The 24,522-nt window shown below is 39.8% G+C and overlaps 1 protein-coding gene across 4 annotated transcripts in view; it reads left to right on the top strand.

Moving 5' to 3' along the window:
* The window catches only part of LOC119543015 (myelin associated oligodendrocyte basic protein), a 54,767-nt gene extending 42,849 nt beyond the window's left edge, over positions 1-11,918 (top strand). For 3 of the 4 annotated variants that reach the window (XR_005218510.1, XR_005218512.1, XR_005218509.1), the window contains exons 5-7: positions 305-527; positions 9,225-9,308; positions 9,427-11,918. Coding sequence is in view for 1 of the 4 variants with exons in the window: in XM_037847594.1 (XP_037703522.1) it covers positions 305-344 (40 nt within the window). In the remaining 3 variants the exon portion in view is untranslated. Of the gene's footprint in view, positions 1-304; positions 2,805-9,224; positions 9,309-9,426 lie in introns of those variants that run through there. The other variant, XM_037847594.1, reaches the window with a different exon arrangement.
* Positions 11,919-24,522: the final 12,604 nt, after the last annotated feature.

Raw genomic sequence — 24,522 nt, forward strand, 5'->3', positions numbered from 1 at the left:
TTTCTGTTTCAAAATTATCTACAAAGATGAACCAGGAAAAGCAATAAACATTATACACAAAAATAGGATAATTTTTAAAAAACATTTTTCCTAGACTCAGGCCAGGAAAAAAATATCATATCATTTTAGCCAAAGACAGCCAGAATTGAGAAAGTTAAAGCATGGGGTTTTAGGCTGGATTTTCCAGAAGAAAAGTAAACAGCAAAGGTAATTGCAAATTCACAATTGTATTAACTAAGCGTGGAGAGAGAGTGTACTTTACTTACCAGGGCTGTGGATTTTCTTTTTCTCTTTTGTAAACCAGATTGAAAAAAAAGACCAAACCACCCACAAAGAAGAAGTAAACAAGAAGAACTTTCAAGTGAATGAACAGCTTCAGCTCCTGGACTTACTCCTTCTCAACATCTATGACCTTGGGCAAGTTTTCCGGCTCCAAATATGATGCAGGGGCAGATTCCTGCTGATGTGGCAACTGCCAGTGCTCACTGTCCCCCATGCACAGGGGCCACAGGGCAGCCTGCCTGGAGGTGAGACGGGGCATCTCTGCTTGCTGTGCTCCAGTAGGTGGGCCCTCTACTCAGCTCCAGAGCACAGGGACATGGCTCTTTTGCAATCCTTTCTTCCCAGGATGTACAAAAGCCTCCAGGGTGTTTGGATCAGAATGGGTTTGAGCCCTCCAGAACTCCCCTCTGTCCCTCACATCCTGTTGCTGACTCTGACGTTTTCTTCTTGGATCTTCTTTCTTTGTAGTTCATTCTCCATCCAGGTTCTTCTCTTTCCTGGTATCATTTGGTTTCCATTTGGATTCCTTAGTCAGTTCCCTGTACTTGCCCATAGTCAGAGACACAGAGGTCTCTTCTGCATATGATATTATGCCAGCAAATAATACAGAAGTGCAAACAAATACCAGGGAAGGTGGGAGTTGTTGACCCACTGTTGGCCATCACCAATGTGCTGTGTGCAGAGAGAAAAGCCCAGGAAGCTGTATGCTCCCATTCCCCAGGCTTCTGTCTTCAACCTATTGCAGGACTTTGTGACCATCTTCTCCAAGTCTCTGCCTTGGTGAGAGCAAATTCTACTACTTTGATGTTTGCCCTGCCCATCTGGATGGCCCTGTCTCCAAATTAACTGCTTTTCAAATTGTGTAACTTTGAGAAAGTTAACTGGCTTCAACCATGGTACCATCTCCTCCCCTGAGTGATCCAGGAGACAGGGCTGCTGGGACGGGACCTTCCATGAGGCAGGAGATGTTGCCCTCCCACTTCTCTCCACCCTGGGACAGAGAAAGATGGCCCCAGGACATGCTCATAGGACAGAAAGGGGTGCTCAGAGAGTTGCTGCTTCCAGACTACAGCCCTTTAAAGCCCTGGGGAGGGCTAAGGCCTGGTTCCTTGATGGTCTCGCTGCTTGGGCCCCTCCACAGTGTCAATATGATGGTGTAGGATCAGGAAAAATAGGAGAGGAACATGGCTTTGGGGAGGGGGAGTTAAGTGAGGAGAACAGGTGAGTTGACAAAGGTTAAACAATCCAAGACATCTCTCTGGTTCCTATACCAGGGCAGAGTGGTGTCTAGGCCCAGTTATAATGGAGGCGAGGTTGGCAGTTGACTTCCCATCACTTGTCTTTGTTTTACTTCCACTATCTGGAGTTTCAGATCCTTGGGAAGGACTTTGATTTTGAATATGGGCTCCCTTTTATCAAGATCATAGAGACTAACCCCTGCTCTTCCACCCACCCCCTGTGTACATACACATGCTGGGGGTAGGAAGTTGGTCCCCTGGGTCAAAAGGAGATCCCTCAGATCACCTTGTGCTCTTGTGGATTGGGGTGTATGTGTTTTGGAGGGCTTAGCTTTGGGAGAATATCTTTAGGTTCTAATTCTCCCTTTCAGATACAAATACTGGAGAGCCTTCCAGTCTCTGCTCTATTCAGTCTCATGTCCTCTTGGGACCCTGACTAAGGGGAGGCCAGTTATGAGAGCCAGCCACGTTCTGACACCCACCCCACCCCCTGCAAGGCCTGGCCTTGAGTTAGGGTCCCACCGTAGGCTTAGCAGTGGACTGCTAGTAGCCTTTCTTGGGCTGCTTTCCCTCTACCTAGCCCAGAGTTGGAAGGTAAATGGAGAAGGGTTGGCATGCATCCATTTCTATGCAGGCTCCAGCTGGGTCCACCCCAGAAGTCATCCCAGCTTGTTTTAAGCCCAAATGTTTATTGTTTCTAAAATTTAGGATTGAAGGGTGAAAGACATAGGCAATGAGTCTTCCTCAACCCCTGCAACATTTTCTACTTAGGAGGCCAAAGGAGGGGAGGTAGAGCCTGAAGGCATCCTATGATGCCACCGGGCTCACTGTTCTAGGCCTGGACCACTCCTCTTGTGACTCAGAAACCCTTCCCTACCCCAGTCTGCCTTCTTTCTGTTCTCTCTTTTTGTACCTGTGAACAATATGTTGTCATACATACTCAGTGCTTGCTCCCATCTCAGGCTTTTGTTCTTGCTCTTCATTCTACCTGTGATGCTCTGGCTCCAGATTTTTGCATAGGTGACTTCAGCTCAAATATCTTCTCGGAGATGCTTCCTTGACCACTCAAAGTCAATTTCCCACTCTATTCCATCACTCTAGTTTTGCTTGTCCTCATAGCATTCACTGCCCTCTACAATTACCTTGTTCATTTAGTTTCTTGTTTATTGCTTGGCTCCCACCCCTTTCCTAATGTAAACTCCATGATTACCAGGACCTGTTAACTGCTATAATATCCTAAGTGCTTGGCTCTAGTAAGAACTCAATAAATATTTGTTGACTGAATGGATGTGTGTTTGGTTTTTTTAAATAATAATTTTTTCAAAATTTTGATAACTTTAAAGAAATCAAAGGAGTCTGTTGTATTTAGTAACAAGAAACTGTTGGTGATCTTTGTAGGGCAATCTCAGGGAGGAGTAAATGAGAGGTGAGAAACAGGAATTAATGAATGTAGATGCAATTCACTCAACTAAGCTTAACCATGAAAAGAATCAGAGGGATGGGCAATAGCTGGAGTGTTCCATTAACTCAGGACACCCTCAAGTGTGTTGAAAGCTGATGAGGCAGCAGAGTGGGTGTGTGAAGGAGGGGGAGGGGAGAATTGATGCAGCCCAGTCCTATGGAGGTGGGAAGGGGGGAACTGGTGAGGGATTCGGCATGAAGCAAGGCTACCTTTTCATTGGCAAAAGATTGGAGGAGGAAAGGAGAGTGTAGAGTCTGGTGGGTTTGCAGGGTCAGAAGCAGGAGCTTGAGGCAGTTCCTATTTGTGGCTTTGAATTTCTCTGTAAAGTAGGAGATGAGATGGCCTTTTTACAATGGGGGCTGGGAGTTGGGGTAGAAGGTATGAGGTCGATGTAGAGTTTTATGAAGAAATCACTTCATCCTTGGTCTTTGAAATCTTTTAACATAACCCTTTATGCAGGTGAATGCATTTAATTTATGAGTAAATATATATTTTTACAATCAAGGCAACATTTTGCTACTGAGTCTTTCCCTATGAATTCATATTTGGATTTTAGGGGCCAACATTCAATTTGAAAATCCTAGATCTAAACGTGGCCTCCACATGTCTTAGATGGAGGAGTTGGGGAAAGAAAGACAGAATTTTATCCTGCCAGGGAATAAAGAATCAAGAGGAAACTTTGACCATGAGAAGCTGCAAAAGTTCCATTAGATCATGAAGAGCTGGGGCTGGGATCTGAGGCTATAATTTGCCAAATGTCCATCTGGGCTACTGTTCTGACTTCAGAGGTGTGTAGTTAGGGCTGTGAGGGTCCTGGGGGGGCTTCGGATGCCTCAGTCCCATTAACGACACTATTAACAGGTACAGTCTTCTCTATTTAAGTAAAATAAAGTGTCCCCACTTTATTTTTATAAAAAAAGTGGTTGGTTAAGTGTGGTGATAAAAATAACCTCATCTATGCCCCCATCGTATACTACATTGTGTTTTGTGTTTATAAAAGGGAGAGGCTGCTCCTGGCCCCCATGTTCACTAAAACTATGACCTTGACCTAACTACCATCATGCTCCAACTTAGAAGTTTCTAAGCTGAGGTTGGTGGAGCCCTGGGGTAATGGAGGTTCCACTTATGAGATGAGATAGAGATGGAGCCAACAGGGCTCCAGGCCACACATTTGCATCAACCAAGTTGGCTTTTAGGGTCTAGGTAGACTTTTAATTTTATGTAGTTACAGGGTTCCACTAGGGTAGATTTGATAATCCCCACTTCTGTGTCTGAAAGCAAATATTTTAAAAAAATAGGCTCCTTATGTTAGTGATTTTCTAAATGATGCACTGAATCCAAGAGTATGCTATTTGTTATTATATCATACGTTTGGGTTTAGTTGGCTTATATTTCAGTCACTACAATTTACCTGCCACTGAGTTCAGTGTTTTGGCTTTTGATCAACCAACTAGGTTTATCCAGAGTATTGATGAGCAAAAAAAGCATTTAGTCCTGATAATTATACCTATGCTTTTACTTTTAAACAAATTTATGTAAAAATATTGTATCATCATGGTACTAAATATCCTCTCCTGTTGCATAAGCTACATTAACTCATAAACTACATCAATAAAACATTAAATAGGTTTGAGCAGAGTGGAGAAAGTGGGAGGCTGCAGCTTAAGTAGTGGTTTTAATTCATAGCAAATTGAGTAGCTATCAGATTTGAATTATTGGGTTTAAAAAGACCTTTTAATAATAAAACTAAGTTCTAAAAAAGTGTTAAGTCTAAGAACCAAAGTAAAATTCATGTTGGATTTTGAAGCACACAAACAGTCCCAAGAGTCCATTTATAACCTGATGCTGGAAACCTGTGGGACCCAGAGCAGAGTCCCAGGTGGATCCTGAGAGGCTGGTGTCCTCTTGTCTAGAACCCAAAAGCTGTAAAGATTTTGTAGAGAGAAAGGTAGCTAATTCCAAGTAAGTAAGGCCCATGAAGAAGGGTCTCTCTTGTGCCAAAACGGTCTCAGTTTCTAGAATTTTCCTCAGGAGTTATGTCTTTTCTCTAGCTGGCATATATAAGCTCACCAGGAAGAAAGGGTGGGGAAGTGTCTGGGTCCATGTTTGAAGAGGTGGTTGAAGAGGTGGAAGAAGTTCTTCCTGTGGTGAGCTAATGACAGATACCCTGATAAACACAGGAAGTTGTTTGCACCAGCATTAACCAAACCAGCCATCGATGCAGAAAAGCAAGAGCTTTTTTGATAACTCTTTATTAATGAAGCCACACTAGGGCCAACTTTAGAGGAAGACGTTCTTCCAAATATCAAAGATGATCTCTCAGGCCAGGTGGCAGGTCAAGCACAGTCCCATGTTGAACTCCAAGCAAATCTATTTGATTTACTATGTAATGGAGATGTCCCCATCATGTTGGGTCTGTCATTCAGAGGGCATGGCCCTCAATAGCCATTCTGGCAAACTTTTCATCAATTAAATTGTACTAGACCCCCAACCGGAGGATAAGCTTTTCTTCTTTTCACCAGTGGAAGCCCATTCACAAGTGATTCACTTCTAGGGAAGCCCCTCAAGAGAGAGGTGGAGAGGGCACAGAGGGGAGTAGAGCACTCCAGCACTCATGGGATGCCAGTCTGGCCTTCACGACCTCTTCCTGATGGGGGTTATTTAGTAGAACTTCCTGCATTTGCTTTTCTTGTCTCTGGTCTCCGAGGCACACCCATCTTTTGGTTTGCTACCTGCAGTTTCTGTCTCAGGATGTCAGTGTCTCTCTTCTCTCCAGGAAGAAATCTTTCTGTATCAAGAAGAAAAAGCCTGATGTCCTAGGCTCTTTTTGCTTCTCATGGTGATCAAACAGATTTTTACATAATATGTTTTCACAGTAATTTACCCTCAATTTCTTGAATTCTTGGTGAACATCCTCTCCTTTTGCATCTGACAGCGTCTGTTCTTTCCCCTCTGGCTTATAAGCTTTCTGAGTCAGACTCTTTAAAAGAACCTGAGATTTCTGCTGATGGAAATCATTAAGGATCTCTACTGCCAGCTGCAAGATTTTGCATTTATTTTCAACTAGAGCTTTGGCTGCAAGCAGTGAAAAAAAAGAAGCATTTTCCAACTTCTAATTATTTTCTTTGAGCTGATGCCTTGCTGACACCTCATTACTTGGCTTGGAATGCAAATGGTGTCTATCTTCTCCATCTTCTGTGAATGTGGATTTTGGTATCACCTGATCTCCTGATTTTTCATCTTCTTACCATAGTAATCGGCCAACTAACTTCATTTTCAAAGTCATCCTTTCCATTTTCTTCCCTACAACTTTCTTCTCAGATTCAAAAATCAAGATTAAGCTGTTTCTGCTGCATAGCTTATTTATTCCAAAACTTCAACTACATTCTTATTATAAGCCACAGCTTCTTTGTCTTTTGGAGATTGGAGCTCTCATCTGATTTGTTTATTGAACTCAGTAGGGTCTAGGTGGAAGGGTGTCAAGTGTGTGTGTGTGTGTGGGGGGGGGGAGTAGGTAGTGGTAGGAGTAGGTAGGGGCAGAAGAGGACCACAGCCTTCTCTCCACTCTGCTCTGTCCCTCTCCAGCCCTGTCAACCTGGGCTTCATTGTCTTTATTCTGCACCTGCCCCATCCTGCCCCAGCTCCAATTCAAGCTGATGAGAGCAAGGTCCTCCCAGCCTGCCCTATGACCCGCCTACAAATCTGTACCACCACACCTTTATCACGTTTCCTCATTCATAACCCAACACACACACCTCTGACCACAGTATGTTTTTCTGCAACTTAAATTCACAGAAGATCAAGGTTACAGGTTTCTAGCAGAGTTACTGACAACCTTTCTACATTTTTATTGCTCTGGGCTTTACAACTTCTTCACTGCCTCCTCTCTCAGGATCTTATTCCCAGCTGCTTTGAGTCTGCCCCAAACCAGCACCCCTTTGATGCGTTTTCCCACAATCGGGCAACCTAGTTGCTGGCCCTGACAGTGGTGCTGGGTCACAGCCAGGGCCATTCTGGCTCTGGGTCTCTCCAATCTCAGTTTTCTTCTGTTCTCCAAATGGCCTGGTGCCAAGGTCCCATCATGCCTTGCAGCTGTGCTCACCTGGGTCGGGCTGGCTACATCATTGCTGAATCTAACTCCTTAACTTGCTTTCACCCACTTTAATTTACTCTTACTTGCTTTTCATTACATCTCTGAAAGTCCTCAGCCATATAACTTGAACCCAGCTTCCCCTGTGACACCTTTCCTCCTCTTTTGGTATAAATTGCCTTTCAGTGAGCTTCTGGGGTCCCAATAAAGATCTTAGAGCATTTAGCACCAAAAGTGTTTGTGAGTATGTGATATGTGTGTGTGTGTATGTGTAAGGGAAGGCTCTTTCTTTTTGTGGATTCTTTTCTTCCATTGTAACATATGCTCTGGGAGAAGTGGCTTTTGTTCTCTCCATTCCGTCTCTCCTTTGCTCAAAATCATGTGTAGGTAGGAGGTACATGGCCCCTGGTATGGATAAATCCTGTGATGGTCCCTACCCATTAAGAAGGAAGTTTGGCTGGCAACTCATTCCAATTCCTTCTTCCTTCTGACTTGTGAAATTCAAGTTGCTGTGAAAATGAAATAGCTTTAATGTACATATATTACCCAACAAGGCTTTATAAAGCTGCTACTTAAGGCAGCTTTATTTTCTGAACATTTTTAATCTTCCCTTGGGATAGAACTGGTTTAGAATAATGTTATAAAGTGACTTTTTCATGTAGGAATGTGGTTTGCCAACTTGTTTAATGCAGGACATTATTTACACAGGGGAAATATCAAGTTCGTGTGGGTTTTTTCTTCCTAAATATAAAACTCATTTTGTCTTAAATTCTGAGCCCCTACCCTTACTCTCCATCCATACTTTTTAAGAACCCTCCTTTCATGGGTCCACAGAGTACAGGTGCTTTTATACTTATATCAAGAAATCAAAATAAAATTTCATGGACGAATCTGCTCATCACCAGTTATCACTGGCAAACAAGGTCAACATTTGCTGACTGAATAAATAATAAAAACTTATTAAAAATCATTTAGGGATTTATTGAGTGTCTAAGTAAAGACCTAGAAATGAACATTCCAATCATCAGATTGAGGGTCCAGACCATAACTTTAGATGCCCAAGCTCAACCAGCTATTCCAGAGGGTAGCTGAGTATGTCTGGGCGAATGCCACCACCCCCTATGCCTGCGTGGGACTTGACGCTGTGGCTCACAGGGTGCATTGAGCACCCACTTCAATTGGTTAATGGTGTCATGATGAGTGGCCATGAGATACGTCTGGACTAATGGCATGGGGTCAGGGCATATCTCACACTCTCACCAGAAGTGGGAGGTAACCATGGCAGCTTCACCATCACTGGGAAAGTGGAGTATGTAGGGGCTCAGAGCACAAGCACTGGAATCAGACATGCCTGTGGACAAACCCCTGTCTGAGTGTCACTATTTGTATGACTTTGGACAAGTGTCAAGCTCTGGAAGTTTCATTTTATAGGTAAGGACAATTAAATAGGAAAAACATGTAAGGCGATTAACATGGAGCTGGCATAAAGGAAACACTCAGTAAAACAGGGAAAAAAGATACTCACTCATTCTCATATTCATAGAAATTGAATGGCTTTATTTCCCATGCTGGGAGGTTGTTGGTAAGTGGACTCTATCCAGTGATGGGTAGTGCTTTAATTTGTTGTCAGTCACCTCTTTCTCCCATCTTTCACAGTCTACTTCCAGTTTACACACTCCCCTGCCCACTACTGCTCCCACATCTCCAGCCAGTTAGAAAGTGAACTTTGACTATAACCTCTTAAATTGTCCTTCTCTCTCCATATCATTACCTTTGAGTCCCATTTCACTTTCCTTCCCCCTTTTAAAAATCTCAGTAAAAGCTTCCTTTTAGGACCCTCAGCTGCAATAAAGAAGATATAACTCTAAAGTATGGAGAGGGCAGGGGCAGAGTTGAGCTGGTTTGAGAACTGGAAGTGTCCAGAGCTCTCTCTGTATTTCTTTATTTATATGCCTACTCATTGGGCTAAGGAGGAATGAGGTTCTAGAATTTTCTGAGCTTCAGACACCTACCCACTCCTGTAGGGAAGGAGCAGGATTTATTTCTGAAAGGTGGGGGAGAAAATAGGGGATGCACAGATATGACAACTGTAAGGATAATTGCATTGAATAGAATTCCAGTCTGACAGGTATTTTTTATTTTTATCCTTCAGCACTTCAAAGATATTATCCCATTGTTTTCTGGACTTTGTAATTGCCAGTGAGAAATATGCTGTTGTTCTACTTGTCCTTCCATTGTAAGTAAATTGTACTCTTCCTTTGGTGTTTTTCAAAGATTTTCTCTTTGTCTTTTGTGTTCTAAGGTTTCACTATGATTCTACTAAGTATGGATTTATTTTTATTTATTCTGCTTAGGACTCAAGCTTCTTCAGTCTGAAGATATATGTCTTTCTTCAGGGATGTGCAAAACAAGAAACATTGCTGCAGGACCATAATAATGGCAAAAATTAAAACTTATCAAGTTTTGGCAAGGATGTGGGGGAAAAATTCTCATAAGTTACTGGTGGGAGTTTATAAACTATTACAACAATTTTGGGGTGCAATATGGGGGTATTAGAAAAACAGAATATTATACAACCTATGATCAGGCAATTATGCTTTTAGGCATCTATCCTAGAGAAAACTTTTATACAAGGAAAAGTGATATACACATAAGGCCATTAAGTGAAGCATTGTTTGTCATAGGAGAGAGACAGAGAGCCAAAATGTTCAAAATGTCTGCCAGTAGGAAAATGAATGAATGAATTATGGTATATTCATAAATAAAATCCTAAGCAGCAGTTAAAATGAATGAATCTGACACACCAACATAAAGCAGATAAATTGGTAAAATGAAATGAGGACTATAAAAAACAAATAGTAGATGGCAAACTCAATATGATGCCCTGTGTATACATTTTAACAACCACAGTACAATATTGTATATTGTTCAATAAGTAGAAACCATAATGTCACACACTCTCTCTACAATACAATAGAATAAAAAATTGACAACAAAATAAGAGGATATAAAAAAATTTCTGTCTTCTTGGAAGTAAAAAGTATTTGAACTAACCCCTGGTTTGAAGAAAAAAAAACAAATTAGAAGCTTTATGGAAGTGGTTGACAATATTGGCCAGACCCAATTTTATTTAGAAAGACAAGTGGGAGACTTATGATAAGCCTGGGGTCTCTCTAAGGTTACAAGTCTTAAAAAACAAAACTATTTGGTTTGAGTCTATTTTGGATCTCTGTTTGTGACCATGGCTTCTACTGGCTTCTGACATGGGGCAAAAAGAGGAAGCATTGGAATATATACACACCCTCAAACCTTCCTGTAGTAGTAGGTAAGAAAACACAATAGAAGATAATGGAATGTTGCAGAATGCAGAGGGATGTCAAATGGACAGCATTACACAGAGAGTAACTCAGGCTATAGGAGAAGAGGGCATCAAGGCAGTCACATGCTGCGAGCTGGTGTGGCCAACCACAGGCAGATGCCAAAGCGCCAGCAGGGCCATGGCTCTGTGTTCTCAAGTGAGCACAACTTACCGCAGTTGAAGAAGCAAGAGAAAATATAAGAATGATGTTGGAGGAAGTCCTGTTCTAGGTGTGGGAATGGCGGGTAGGGAAAATGCCAGAGAGTAGAGAGTGATAAACTCAAATGAGAAATGGCTCAGAAGGCCATGTCCCTGGAAAGGGGAATCAAGGCAGCTGAAGGGCAAGCCAGAGTGTCGGGCCTCCTCACTTGCGGAGGCTGGGACTCTCCATGGAAGTGACAATAGAAAGGCAGAGAAATTGAACTACACACAGTCTTCAGGTAGAAATATTTCTCCTGCCTAAATTCAGGTGCTAAATGAACAATAAAATGAGAACCTCTACTATGAACAGTTTTGAATGATAAGATATCTGAGGCCATTACATTTCTGGGAATAACATGGAGAGGGGCAAACATGTCAGACCACTGGCAAGTGAGAACAAATTTCTGGTCCAGCCCCACTGAGATCAAAGAAGGAAACTCAATATTCCTTCAGCCCATTTTAGATTTTGGCAAAGCCAGGCCACATACTCAGAGCTTTCTAGGTTCTCTCCTCCATGCCATCTAGAAGACAGGCAGTTACTACAGGATACAAAATTGGGGAGGTGAGAGCATAGTGTTTATTAATTTATGAAAAAAATTGGGTATTAACACAGAAAATTAAGTTACTAGAAATTGTTAAATTCTCTATGATTGTCTGTTATGGAAATAAAACCCTCTGGGGATGGATAAAAAATATCTGGAAGTCACCTAAACTGGTTGATAACTAAACGTAATGTGCCTTGGATATTATAATGGAAACGTGCTATAATCCAATTGTATTTTTTGTGTTTTAAGGGTTAGTTCTAGGGAATCACTGTATAAAAGCTATTGTAAAAAACTCCTTGAATGGGAATTCTCAACCATAATGTCTGGTATATTACTTTGATAATTCTGGATGTTAATTGATTTTATATTCTGACATTTGGATTGATTTGGGGAAAACTGAGGTGCATACTTAGATTCATGCTGGAAAATATTTAACAACTGATTCTCTGAGCAGAAAGTCCTGATTTATAATGTTTGCCAATTTCCATGGTGTAAATACCTCCACTTAGCTGATTTCAAGCTATGAACGTATTGTCATTGAATGCAGAATTGGGAAGAGATGTGCACAGATGACTCTTGTGAGTTGGTCCAGGCCAGCTTCAGTGTACCACTGTACATACCCATGGGCTTCTGTGAAACTAGAGATTATTACTAAAAATTCTGCTCCATAAATATGCAATGGCATCAGTGAAAATAAATATATAATGGGAAAATAAAATAAATTCGAATTGGAGAACTCAAATGGAAAAAAATGACAAAGGATTTTGTTTTGGAAACTTTGGGGAAGAGTGTCTATATTCTACATTTTATTGTCTTTTATTAAGCAAGCAGCGTATATATGTTTCATATGGAGTGTTCCGAATTCTTTGGTGTTCTCCAAGACAGAGGCTGAGGCTTCTTTCTTTTGAGATATTGGAGCTAAGATGATGTTGGTTGGCAGGACCTGCACACTGTAAAGCCAGTTTCGGGATTCGAGAAAGAAGAAAAAATATGGAAACTTCTGAATTTTAGAGAGAAAACACTGAAATTTAGATGTGTGGTTTGAAATGACAGTATATAGAATTTTGGGGTTTACATTAATTATTAGAGTAAGGCAAAAATAACTTACAGAGATGAATTGGAAATGTCAATAAGAATCCATGAACATTTTTTTAAAGGAGGCTTTATCTGTTCTCTCCGTGCAATGATTTATCTGCTGTCATCCTGCCAAATTCGAGTCAGAGTGTAGAACAAGCTTATTTGTAGACCTAGTGCCATGTGGCTTCTAAAACTATTCTCCAATAAAAGGAACCAGTGCCTCTGGGGAGGATAGTTGATTTCATGTCTTTGGGCAGGGAGAAATTCAGGAAAAGCTTAGGAATTCTAGATGTTGAAGCTAAGCAAGGTTGCATTAGGATATCAGAAAGATGTAAGTTCAGTATGATGCAAAAGGGAAGATTAAATGGAATTACCTAAAAATCACACCTAAATTTTGGAAATTGTTTGCCAAGAAGGCTCTATCTTGATTAACCTAAATTATACAAGAGTTACACTTAAGTTTTGCAAAAACTGATTAAAAAATACAAGTTTTCTTCTTTCTATAAGGACACAAACTTTTAGGAAGGATATCATAGAATGTTATCACAATTCTAAAAATCTCTGTGAAAAGTAGTTTATTTGATAGGAAAAGGATGCAATAGATTGATGAGAACCTGGGGATGCTGGGGAATGACCTTTAAAAGGTGTTTCTCTTATCTTCCCAGCAGTGAATTACAATCTTTCCTAAGTGGTTTCCAGCAGTAGTTGCACAATATATGGGAGGCAATCTGTGAAAGCTGTGCTGAGTTTTATCAAGAAGCCAGGACATGCACTATGGAAGTTATGTTGTGTTGTTATGGACATTTTATTCAGCAATGATTCACTCAGAGCAGGGGCTCTGCATACTCATTATGTAATATATGTATTTTTTATCACCACATGGCTCTGTGCCTGCTCTGGTACATGGCTCCATGGACTCAGATGACAAATCAGAACAAGTTTTCTCTACCCCTAATGGTCTCCCTGTGACTCACTAAAAGGGAAGAAAATCTTATAGATGTCATAAAAGGTTAAATGGACAATAGTGAATAGAAAACATTGAATAGGCAATATTAGACAGGAAAAAAATGTATGTTGGAGAAGAAGTATTAAAGCTAGTCAAAAAAGTAAAAGGAGAAAGAAAGATAGAGTAAAGAAAAGGGAAAATATGCCCTAAAATGTAAATTTTTCATAAATCGCTGTTTTTAAAGGGGATTCTAAAATTAAGGAAGTATAGGAAATAATTGAAGAAACAGAAAGTAAAATTATGAGGGGTAAATTTGACCATAAAATATATGAGCAAAAACATGCTTACACCAAAACAGAAACAAAAGTACAAAATCAAGTAGAAAACAGGTCAATTTAATGCCAGCTGATGTTTATAAGAACTAAATGCACAATAAAATAAATTTAAAAACATTTCAGTTTAACAACAGTTGGGGCCTATGTTGACATCTAGTTCTTTGCAAATTCTGCATCTTAGACATATACGATGGTTTACACAAAATTGGAAGAAAAGCAACTAAATAGGCTCAACATCAACCATGGATAGCACTGTGCCAAATATACGCAATGAGGAGACCAAACAAATTTCTAATAGGAGGTGGAGGAGGAAGCTTAATTTGGGCAAGAAGTCAGCAGCACTGGGGGACTGTCTGGGGGGCAGCATGATGGACGTACTGGGTGAGAAAGTAAGCAGAATTAAGGGAGGATTAAAGAAAGGAGGGTTTTTGGTTTTGTGTAAATCCAAGGATGGGTGTTTGAGAGCGTCTGAGTACGGCCAATGGCCAAGGTCAATCACTTAGGATCGGCAGTTTTGCCTTCCTTTGTCTCATCTACTTCTCCCCTATGGCTGACACTATGAGATCTCACCTTTAGGGCTTACAAGTTTAATTAGATTTTGTAGTGACCCAGACAACCTAAACAAATGTCCCTCCTTTTTCCTGATTTCCATTAAAGAAAGGCAAGACTCCTGAAGAGAGAGAACAAAGGGAGACTGTCAGCCTATGAGCACTCCTTCTTCACTAGTTCTCTAGTCACTGAACACAATTAATGAGGATTTGTCCTGCTCTGGACAGCATTGGAAACTTTTTGCCCTTATATATATAAAAAATCCAGAGGGTTCTATCTCTAGACCTCAGCCAGCTGGAGAAATAGTGTCCTTGGTGTTGCATCTTGCCTCTGCAGGCAGACTTTGGTGTTAACGGCTATGAAAGATTGGATTGTCAGTGCATGTGATGTTCTCCATTATGAACACGTGAAAAAACATACAGGTGTTTTGAGGGGTTCAAATTCTTTCTTTCACAGGTTGGAGAGTAGAAGTCATTTTTGGAGGATAAATGCTATCCCATTTCTGTAGTCACAGGTTTGTGAGTCCATGTCACAGGGTCGATGGAGATCTGTGATGGAGGCTCTGAGGAGACACCTGGAGCAGAGAGGAGCAAGGTGTCCCAACTGCGGCTGAGAGCAGTGCCATTAGGTATAACGGGATGATGCTGAGGAAAGGGGAGACAAGCAGCCAGAGAGCAGCACCTAGAGCATGCAATTCACTCTGCAGGAGGGGGCAACTGGATGGAGCATAACACTTGTTCACAGGGTCTTCAGGACACTTTACAGCACCAGAGCCAACTCACCATGTCACTGGACATTATTGGGTTAAGTGTTTAATCACAACCAACAATGCTTCCAAGTTTGTGTGATTTGTAATAAACTGAATTGCTCCCATGCCTGACCCAGCTACAGACCATATAAACACCATTTTTCCTCATCCACTGATGTGGGTTAAACATTTACTAAGCTGTGCCCTGTCAGGTGTTGTATATGTCTTATTTAGTCATAATGCAGCTCTTTGAGATAGTATTTTATAGAGGAGAAAAATAACCTCCAGAAAACAACTCAAGAGTCACATAGCTAGTAATTGGAGGACCTGGGACCCTGACACAGGTTCCACTCCTTAGCCTTCATTTCTTGGTATTTTGCAATGAACTGAAACTGCCTGCTGTCCCCTTGCAGGGCTGGCAGTCCTTACTTACGCCTTCCCTCAGGTTTGGGTGATTCCTGCTGTCGCTGCCCTCTCCCCATGTAAATGGCCAAGATGTTCGTATATGCTATCTGGTCGATGGTGGCTATTGGTGGTGAGTCACACGCTGTTCTGGGAGCTATTGGCATTGAACAGCTACTCCACATGTGGCCCCTTCCAATCTAGGTGGGCAAGTTTAAAAGTCATAGACCACAGCTTTTGATGGGAATCTGTGTGTTGAACAAAACCCTGGTACTCAATCCTCTTTGGCCAGGCTCCTGGTTTGTGCTAGATCTTGAATCCCCCCTGGTTTGCTCCATCATCCTTCTTGTTCATCTAAATAAAAAATGGCCACTATTACTGAGTGCTTACTATGTGACCTTTACATATATATATATTTATTGAATTTTCACAATAACCCTTTGAGATATGTAGCTTTATTATCCAAGTTTTATAGAAGGAGAAATGAATCAACTCAAGTTTCCTTATTAGTAAGGAGTGAGGCTGGGATTTGAACCCAGCAGTCTGAATCACGGGCTTTCTTGATTTACCTAATGACCTGCCAATCCTGGGTTCTTGACTTTACTGACTTGCCTGACTCCATACACTACTGCAGTTCTTCTTCCCGGTTTCCACTCAGTGACTCACAGGCAATGTGGACTCCTCAATTTCCAGCAGCAGTCTTTTTTTTTTTTTTAATTGAGATTGTTCACATGCCATACAATTATCCAAAGATCCAAAGTGTACAATCAATTGCCCCTGGTACCATCATACAGCTGTGCATCCATCACTACAATTATTTTTTTTTCCAATTTTTAGAACATTTTAATTACTCCAGAAAAGAAATAAAGACAAAAAAAAAAAAAAAAACAAAAAAGAAAAAGAAACTCAAATCCTCCTATACCCCTAACCACCCCTCCTCCATTATTGACTCATAGTATTGGTATAGTACATTTGTTATGCTGATGAAAGAATGTTAAAATACTACCTGTAGTGTATAGTTTGCAATAAGTATATATTTTTTCCTATATGCCCCTCTATTATTAACTTCTAGTTATAGAGTCATACATTTGTTCTAGTTCATGAAAGAGATTTCTAATATTTGTACAGTTAATCACGGACGTTGTCCACCACAAGATTCACTGTTTTATACATTACCATCTTTTAACTTCTAACTTTCCTTCTGGTGATATATGTGGCTCTGAGCTTAACCTTTTCACCACATTCACAGATCATTCAGCACTGTTAGTTATTCTCACATTGTGCTACCATCACCTCTGTCCATTTCCAAACATTTAAGTTCACTCTAGTTAAACATTCTGCTCATAATAAGCAGTTGCTCCCCATTCTTTAGCCTCGTTCTATATCCTGGTAACTTATATTTCATGTCTATGAGTTTGCATATTATAATTAGTTCAGTGAGACCCTGCAATATTTGTCCTTATGTGTCTGTCTTATTTCACTCAATATAGTGTCCTCAAGGTTTCTTCATCAACCCGTTTTTTTAAAGATGGTTTTGTTCACACACCATACATTCTGTCCTAAGTAAACAATCGATGGTTCCCTATATAGTTAGGTATTTATGTATTCACCACCATCACCATTATCTACATAAGGACATCTTGATTTCTTCCACAAAGAAGGAGGAAGAGTCAAAGAAGGTAGAGAGACAAAAGAAAAAGAAAAAAGAAAAAAAGAAAAAAACAAAACAAAAACATGACAGCTAGGAAGCAACAAAAGGAAAGACAGCATTAAACTAAAGTAGAATAAAGAGTCAGACAACATCACCAATGCCAAGAGTCCCATACCCCTCCCTCAAGTCCCCCTCTTATATACATTTAGCTTTGGTATATTGCCTTTGTTACATTAAAGGAAGCACGATACAATGTTTCTGTTAATTATAGCCTCTAGTTTGCATCAACCTCTTTTTAACACCTTGCAATGTTGACATTCATTTGTTCTCCCTCATGTAAAAACATATTTGTAACTATTATCAAAATTGTTGAGCACTCTAGGTTTCACTGAGTTATACAGTCCTGGTCTTTATCTTTCCTCTTTCATTCTGGTGTCCCACATGGTCCTAACCTTCCTCTTTCAACTATGTTCACAGTCATCTTTGTTCAGCGTACTTACATTGCTGTGCTACTATCACCCAATTGTTTTCCAAACCTCTCACTCCTGTCTTTTCCTATCTGTCTGTAGTGCTCCCTTTAGTGTTTCCTGTAGATCAGGTATCTTATTCACGAACTCTGTCACTGTCTATCAGAGAATATTTTATGCTCTCCCTTATATATGAAGGACAGTTTTGCCAGATACAGGATTCTTAGTTGGTGTGTTTTTTCTTTCAGTATCTTAAATATATCACCCCACTTCCTTCTTGCCTCCATGGCTTCTGTTGAGAAATCTGCACATAGTCTTACCAAGCTTCCTTTGTATGTGATGGATTACTTTTCTCTTGCTGCTTTCAGGATTCTCTCTTTGTCTTTGACGTTTGATAATCTGATTATTAAGTGTCTTGGCATAGGCCTATTCAGATCTATTCTGTTTGGGGTATGCTGTGCTTCTTGGATCTGTAATTTTATGTCTTTCATAAGAGATGGGAAATTTTCATTGATTATTTCCTCTATTATTGCTTCTGCCCTCCCTTCTCATCTCCTTCTGGGACACCCATGACACATACATTCATGTGTTTCATGTTGTCACTCAATTCCCTGAGACGTTGCCCATATTTTTCCATTCTTTTCCCTATCTGTTCTTTTGTGTGTAGGTTTTCAGGTGTCTTGTTCTCCAGTTCCTGAGTGTTTTCTTCTGTCTCTTGAGATCTGCTATTGTGCGTCTCCATTGTGTCCTTCATCTCCTGTGTTGTGCCTTTCATTTCCATAGATTCTGCCAGTTGTTTTTTCAAACTTTCAATTTCTACCTTATGTTTGCCCAATGTTTTCATTATCTGCTTCATCTCTTTTGCCATATCTTCCCTAAAGTTTTTGAATTGATTTAGCATTAGTTGTTTCAATTCCTGTATCTCAGTTGAAGTGCAAGTTTGTTCCTTTGACTGGGCCATAACTTTGTTTTTCTTAGTGTAGGTTGTAGTTTTCTGTTGTTGGTTTCCTTGGGTACCCCAATCAGGTTTTCCCAGACCAGACTGGGCTCAGGTCTTAGAAGGAGGCAATAGTATCAGGTTTCCCTGAGGGAGTGGCTTAGAAGATTGACACATCCTGTGAGACCTCAAGCTGCTGTGCTTTTCTGCCTGGCAGGTGGTGCTTGTCAGCCTGTCACTCCGGACTAGTGTAAGGAGGTGTGGCCTGTAGCTGTTTTCCCCCAGGCTCTTGGATCTGGTTCTGAATGGAAGGCAGGTAGTTGAGCTTGGTACCACCTCCTTTCTCTTAGGGAAGATACACCCCCTAGGTAGATATCATTTGCATTTGAATAGTCTCTGTGACTCTGCTATCTCCACCCTCATCTGGATCAGAGTGCTGGGAACTAAAAATGGCTGAGGCTTTCTCCACTGAGCTGAAAAAGGGACAGAAAGCCCCCCTTCAGATTCAGTCCATGGCCACCCTCAGTTTTACCTATTGGCCAGAGATAGCATCTGGTCCTCTGGGCTCCCCTCCCTCCCAGAGAGGCTCTCTGTCTCTCCAAGGTCAGTTGTCACCAAAAGCCTCCGTCTGCTTGTTGGGGATTCATAGCTTGTATTGAGCAGTCCACATTTGTTAATTAAAACCCCAGTTGGGGCTGGACTGAGCTATATTTGCTTGCTCCAGGAATGCTGATTTCTGCCCAAGTGAGGTTTTGTAGTTTGGGCTGCTGTGGGGAGAGGGGGGGTCCTGGCTCAGTCTGCAGTTTTTACTTACAGATTTTATGCTGTGATCTTGGGCATTCCTCCCAATCCAGGTTGGAGTATGATGTGTGGACAGTCATGGTTGTCCCCCAGCAGTTATTCCAGATTATTTACTAGTTGTTCCTGGTTGTTTATTAGTTGTTCCAGGGGGACTAACTAACTTCCACTCCTCTCTATGCCACCATCTTCTTCCTCTGTCTCAGTCCTTTGTTTTTTGAACTGATTATGCCCCTCAGCTGGACACCTCTTGCCCCAGAAGTACCTGAGGCCCACTGGTGACACTATCCAAGTGTTCTGGGTTTAACTATTTAGAAATTGAAATAACCCTTGCTGTACCTGAGACCTACTCCAATATTGAAAGCCATGGCTAATACAGTTCTAAAGCCAGGCATGCCCTGAATTAGTTTGTTGGGTGAATGTCTGTCTAGACTCTTTCTTACCTTTTAAGACACCTGCTAAAATCAAAATATAAAATACTGGTTTATTGTGCTTTGTGGCAATCACATGTATTCCTTAGGGTAGGCTAGGCTACAGTAATAAATCTACTCAAAATTGAATAATGACTCAAAGAAAATAAAAAATAGTGCCTTGGCTCAGGTGACAGTCCTGGGCAGGTGTGTGGCTTGGCTAGGCATCTCTCTTCCACATAGTCATTTACAGACCTAGGATGACAGATACTCCGCCAGCCTCAACACAGGGCTTCCAGTGTCACCATGGTCATCCCCCTAAGCAACTAGAAAGGCAAAGAGTAAGGAGGAATGCACAAAGAAGGTTTCTATGGGTCACAGCCAGCAGCACCTCACATCACATTTGTTCATATCACATCAGCTGAAATTCAGATACAGAGTCCCTAGCTACAAAGGAGACTGGGGACTGTCATCTATTTGTGTGCTCAAGAAGAAAAACAGATGTTGGTGAACAGCAAACTGTTTCTCTCATTATAGTCTGCATGTTTGTACTTCAAATTTCCTTTTGGCTTTGCTCTTCTGTATTTTCCTGAACTCGACTTTCATATATTTATAGTTTCCACTTAGAGTGTGTTTATTCTTTAAATCATTTATGAAAGGTGGCAGGAAAGAAATATGGTAAATAAGTAACATTACAAAGAATGTAGTAGAAAATGAGAAAGTATAAAATAAGTTCTGTTTCTTCTATGTCATGTGGAAGAGAAAATGGGAAGACAGAAGATTGTTTTGGTTTTGAGGAAAGGCCTCCTTGTGGGTAACATTGGCCAATACTTCATGGGTTTTAGGGCCCTGGAAATTGATTCCTTCTACATAAGAATTCTTATATAGATTGTAATATAAGTAATCTGATACCTTCTGGTGACAAGGCACATTATAGATGTAGACTAAGGAATATAGGCTTCCATGCTTACTGGCAATTCTAGTTATAGGATTTTTCATGAGTTCAGAACAAATAAATATTACCATATTTATAAAAATACTGTATAATTAAAACATTAAATGCAGGGCCTCTCTCATTTGTATTTAAATATTATTCATCACTAATTAATTTATTCCAGTCTACCTTCCAACTTGAATAAAAATTTCTTGAGATGAATTTCATTAATAAACTCATCAAATTAATTATTGGAAGTTCATACAATGAAATAATATGCAATAATTAAAGAAGGAATGAAAGCTATGTTTCTTAATGTTGAATAATCTCCAGGACATGTAAATGAAAAAAGCAAGGACCAGGAACCCTGGGAAAATATGGAAACTTGGTTTAAAAGCAAGTCTTGGTTTATTTTCATAGCAATGCCTGCTCATTTCCAGATGAAGGGAAATGGTAGAACAGGAAGATGTGTATCTCTCTGGCTTCCTTCCTAAAGATAAAGCCAACTGTGTCATGGGAGACATATCAGAAAGTTTCCACTCAGACACCTCTGGGAAAGGAAGAATCAAGATAAAACCCTTTGAAGAAAAATGCACCCAGTACTCCAAAAGGAAGTTGAGATATGGATGTTAGCAAGAGACAGTAATCTTTTTCTTCTTCTGGATATCATAAAAAAAGCAACAAATGGGGTTGGGGAAATCCATTCAACACCATTTGTAGAAAAACCAGAGACAAATAAGATATAAGTTTCTCAAGATTGGGACTGCCAAAGGCAATGAAAATAAACCCAGAAGCTACTAAGGGGGAAGTGAGCAGAAAGTGGCCCTATGGCAGTGGATCTCAAAACTTTACTTCCTGCAGATTAGGGCTTACTGTGAAGTGACAAACATACATCTCTTGCACATGGCTCTGAGAAGACAGGATGGAAACTGAGCAGAAACTATTTAGGATGGTAGAGGGAAGGCAATGAAGATACATGGTGAATAGCAAACAATGGCAGGTCTCAGAAAATGCCAAAATATAAAAAACAGGCAGCCAAGAAAATCCAACTAACTTAATGCTGGGAAAAATTCAGCATCAGTACAATTTAAAAGGTCAGCAAAACATATCTGAAAAGGAATACCAGAAAAAGTTGCAATGCAACAGATGAAAATTCTAGCCAAATAGTTTGCCATGAGTTTAAAAAAATTTAAGAAATCTATGAAAGAAGATGACCAAACAGAAATGCAAGGACCCAAGGGAAGAGATGAAACATGAACTGTCAAAAAGAAACAAACAAAAAAAACCTGTCACAGAAATGAAGACTAAATTGAATGGAATAAAATGGGCAAGAGATACTGTGGAAAACATAAAAAGTGGTCTAGAGCATAGTACATTAGTTGCCTTGGGTTGCTGTTACAAGTTACCATAAACTTGTGTGACTTTAAATAATAGACATTTATTGTCTCACAGTCCAGGAGGCTAGGAGCATGAAGTTAAGATGTTGGCAAGGTTGGTTCTTTCTGTAGGCTCTGAAGGAGAAACTCCCCACCTCCCTCCTAGTTTCTGGTGGTCGATGGCGATCCTTGGTGTTTCTTGGCTTGTAGATGCATTGCTCCCTTCTCTGCCCCCTTGCTCACATGGTTGTCTCTCTGTTTCTGTGTCCTTTTTTATCATAAAGACATCAGTCATTGTATTAAGGCCCACACTAAGTTCAGGATGATTTCATCTGAAGATCCTTAACAGATTACATCTGCAGAGATCCTATTTCCAAATAAGGTCACATTCTGAGGTTCAGGGCATGAAGATTTTTTGGGGGGAGAAGGGGCTCACTGTTCAACTCACTACAGAAAGATTTTAAAAATCAGCCAAGATAAAATGTAAATAAGAAAAAAGTTTTAAAAGTTTAGAAAGAAAAGGATAGATTTAGAAGACAGGCAAAGGTTATTCACCACACATATATCTTGAATCCCCAAAGTATGAACTCCCAATAGAGGAACAGAACCAAATATTCAAAGATATAATTATTTTAAAACTTCCCTTAACTAAAAGAAGATAGAAGTACATATGACTCTCCATAGGAAAAGGTCTACCCTGTGCCAGGGAAAACTTATTTAGAATGGTCACATCTGAGACATATCCCCCAAAATTCTTGGATCTTAAAGATAGAGAAAAAGTTCCTTTGGTAAGTATGCCAAAAGATGAAAAACAATTAAGCTAGCCACAGATTTCTCAGAGTTATATTTCAACAACTGAAAACAGTGGAACAATATTTATAAGATACACAAGAATATATAAGAGACAAGTGTGAGCCAAGATGTGCCATCCAGCCAAGTTGTCACTAAGGTGTAAAGAACTCATGAAACATGAGATCTCCTTGAAAGAACTACTGCAGGATCAACTGTAGCCTATGAAGAGGTGATCGCCGAAACCTTGTCAAAAACCCAGAAGTAATCAGTTAGAACTAAGACACATGGAGATTAAAGTGACAGATCAGAATGCATATCTTAATGTGCCCTGAAAATGTATAAATAATTCTATAAAAATGGGAAGAAAAAGGGGGAAAAGAAAATAGAGGTAATTAGCAGATTTCCTCTTTTGTAATAGTGGGAGCCAAAGACATCATTCAGATCTGACAAATCAAGTAATGGTACATTTAATAGCACAAAATGAACACTAAGAAAGATAATTTTATTGAAAAATAATGGTGAAAGAAATGGAGAGAAGGGGGAAGAGGAAACATTCATTTTATCATTGCTTGAAGAAATAGAGAACAAAGTACATTTTATAAAATTATAGTCATAAGATTAGGCTATGAGTGCAAAAATGCAAACTGCTTGATCATTTTGCAAAAGTGCAACATGCTGAAATTGTCAGTCACATGAAATGCCAGGTTTACCCAGTACCAAGATTTACTAGTAAATAGCAAAGGAAAAAGACAGGATCAACAGCATACATCAATATATTGGATGCCACACCATCAGACACAGCTTCCCAAATCCTCTTTGTGCACTAGAATGCATTATATCATCTGAAATGATGCGTGCTAACTAGTGTAGGACACATTTTATGGTCTCAGCTCATAGTCTTCATTTGCTAGACGTGGAGCCCTTTCTTACTACATGACTAACTTCCATTCTTCAACTCAGAGCATAAACTGCAGGTTTATTTATAATACATAGACTATATAACCAGCTATAAATGATTAAAAGTTTTTAGAGCAATAGTGAGTACAAAGCAACTCCCGCTACATTTTCATTTGTCTTTAAACTAGTTAATTCCACCTGTCACTATTTATAAGAGTTCTAGCCAGGGTCACTGCCCCAGGCATCCCCAAAGAGGGGTAACACTATTCTTCCTACAAATCTTCTGAAGAACTACACACATAAAGTAAACAAATCACAAGCTGCAAAAGTTAAAAAAAAAAATAGAGCCCACATAACATTTAAGACAGAGATAAAAGAGAAGAAAAAATAAATAAAAATAAAAAAATAAAAAAAGAACATGACAGAACAAAGACCAAATGTATTTGTTATATTACTAAACATAAATGGTCTTAATTCACTTATTAAAAGAAAAAAGATTTTAAAATTGGAACACAAAGCAAACTATATACAAGAGAAACAGTAAAACAGAGTGATTCAGAAAAGTTGAAAATAAAAGGATGGGCAAAAGTATACCTGATAAGTAGCCTTCCACAGAAACTAAACAAAATGAAAAGCAAAAAAACAAGACTAGTGCTCTTTATATAATGCTAGTATACAACTGATACAAAAGTTATGAATATCTATGTACCAGATAAAAATGATATTTATTAATTGGAAATGACAAAATATAAATCAAATAAAGATAGAAACACATAAGTAGTAAATGAACTTAATTTACTTCTCTAAGTCCATGATAGATCTTGAAGGAAAAAAAAAAAAACGAGCAAAGACATAGAGATCGTAATAAAGTAATTAGTAAGCTAGAAATGATTGCTGTGTATGGATCTATTATTCTTGAAAATACTGGCCACTATGGAAGATTCAAGAAAATATGGTCATGTATTAGCCTTGAAGAAATTATAACAATAAAAATGCCATATCTTTGTCAAGATCTTGGAAATTAAAA

The sequence above is a fragment of the Choloepus didactylus genome, chromosome 1 (genome assembly GCF_015220235.1).
Source record: "Choloepus didactylus isolate mChoDid1 chromosome 1, mChoDid1.pri, whole genome shotgun sequence".
In the NCBI taxonomy this organism is placed as follows: Eukaryota; Metazoa; Chordata; class Mammalia; order Pilosa; family Megalonychidae; genus Choloepus; species Choloepus didactylus.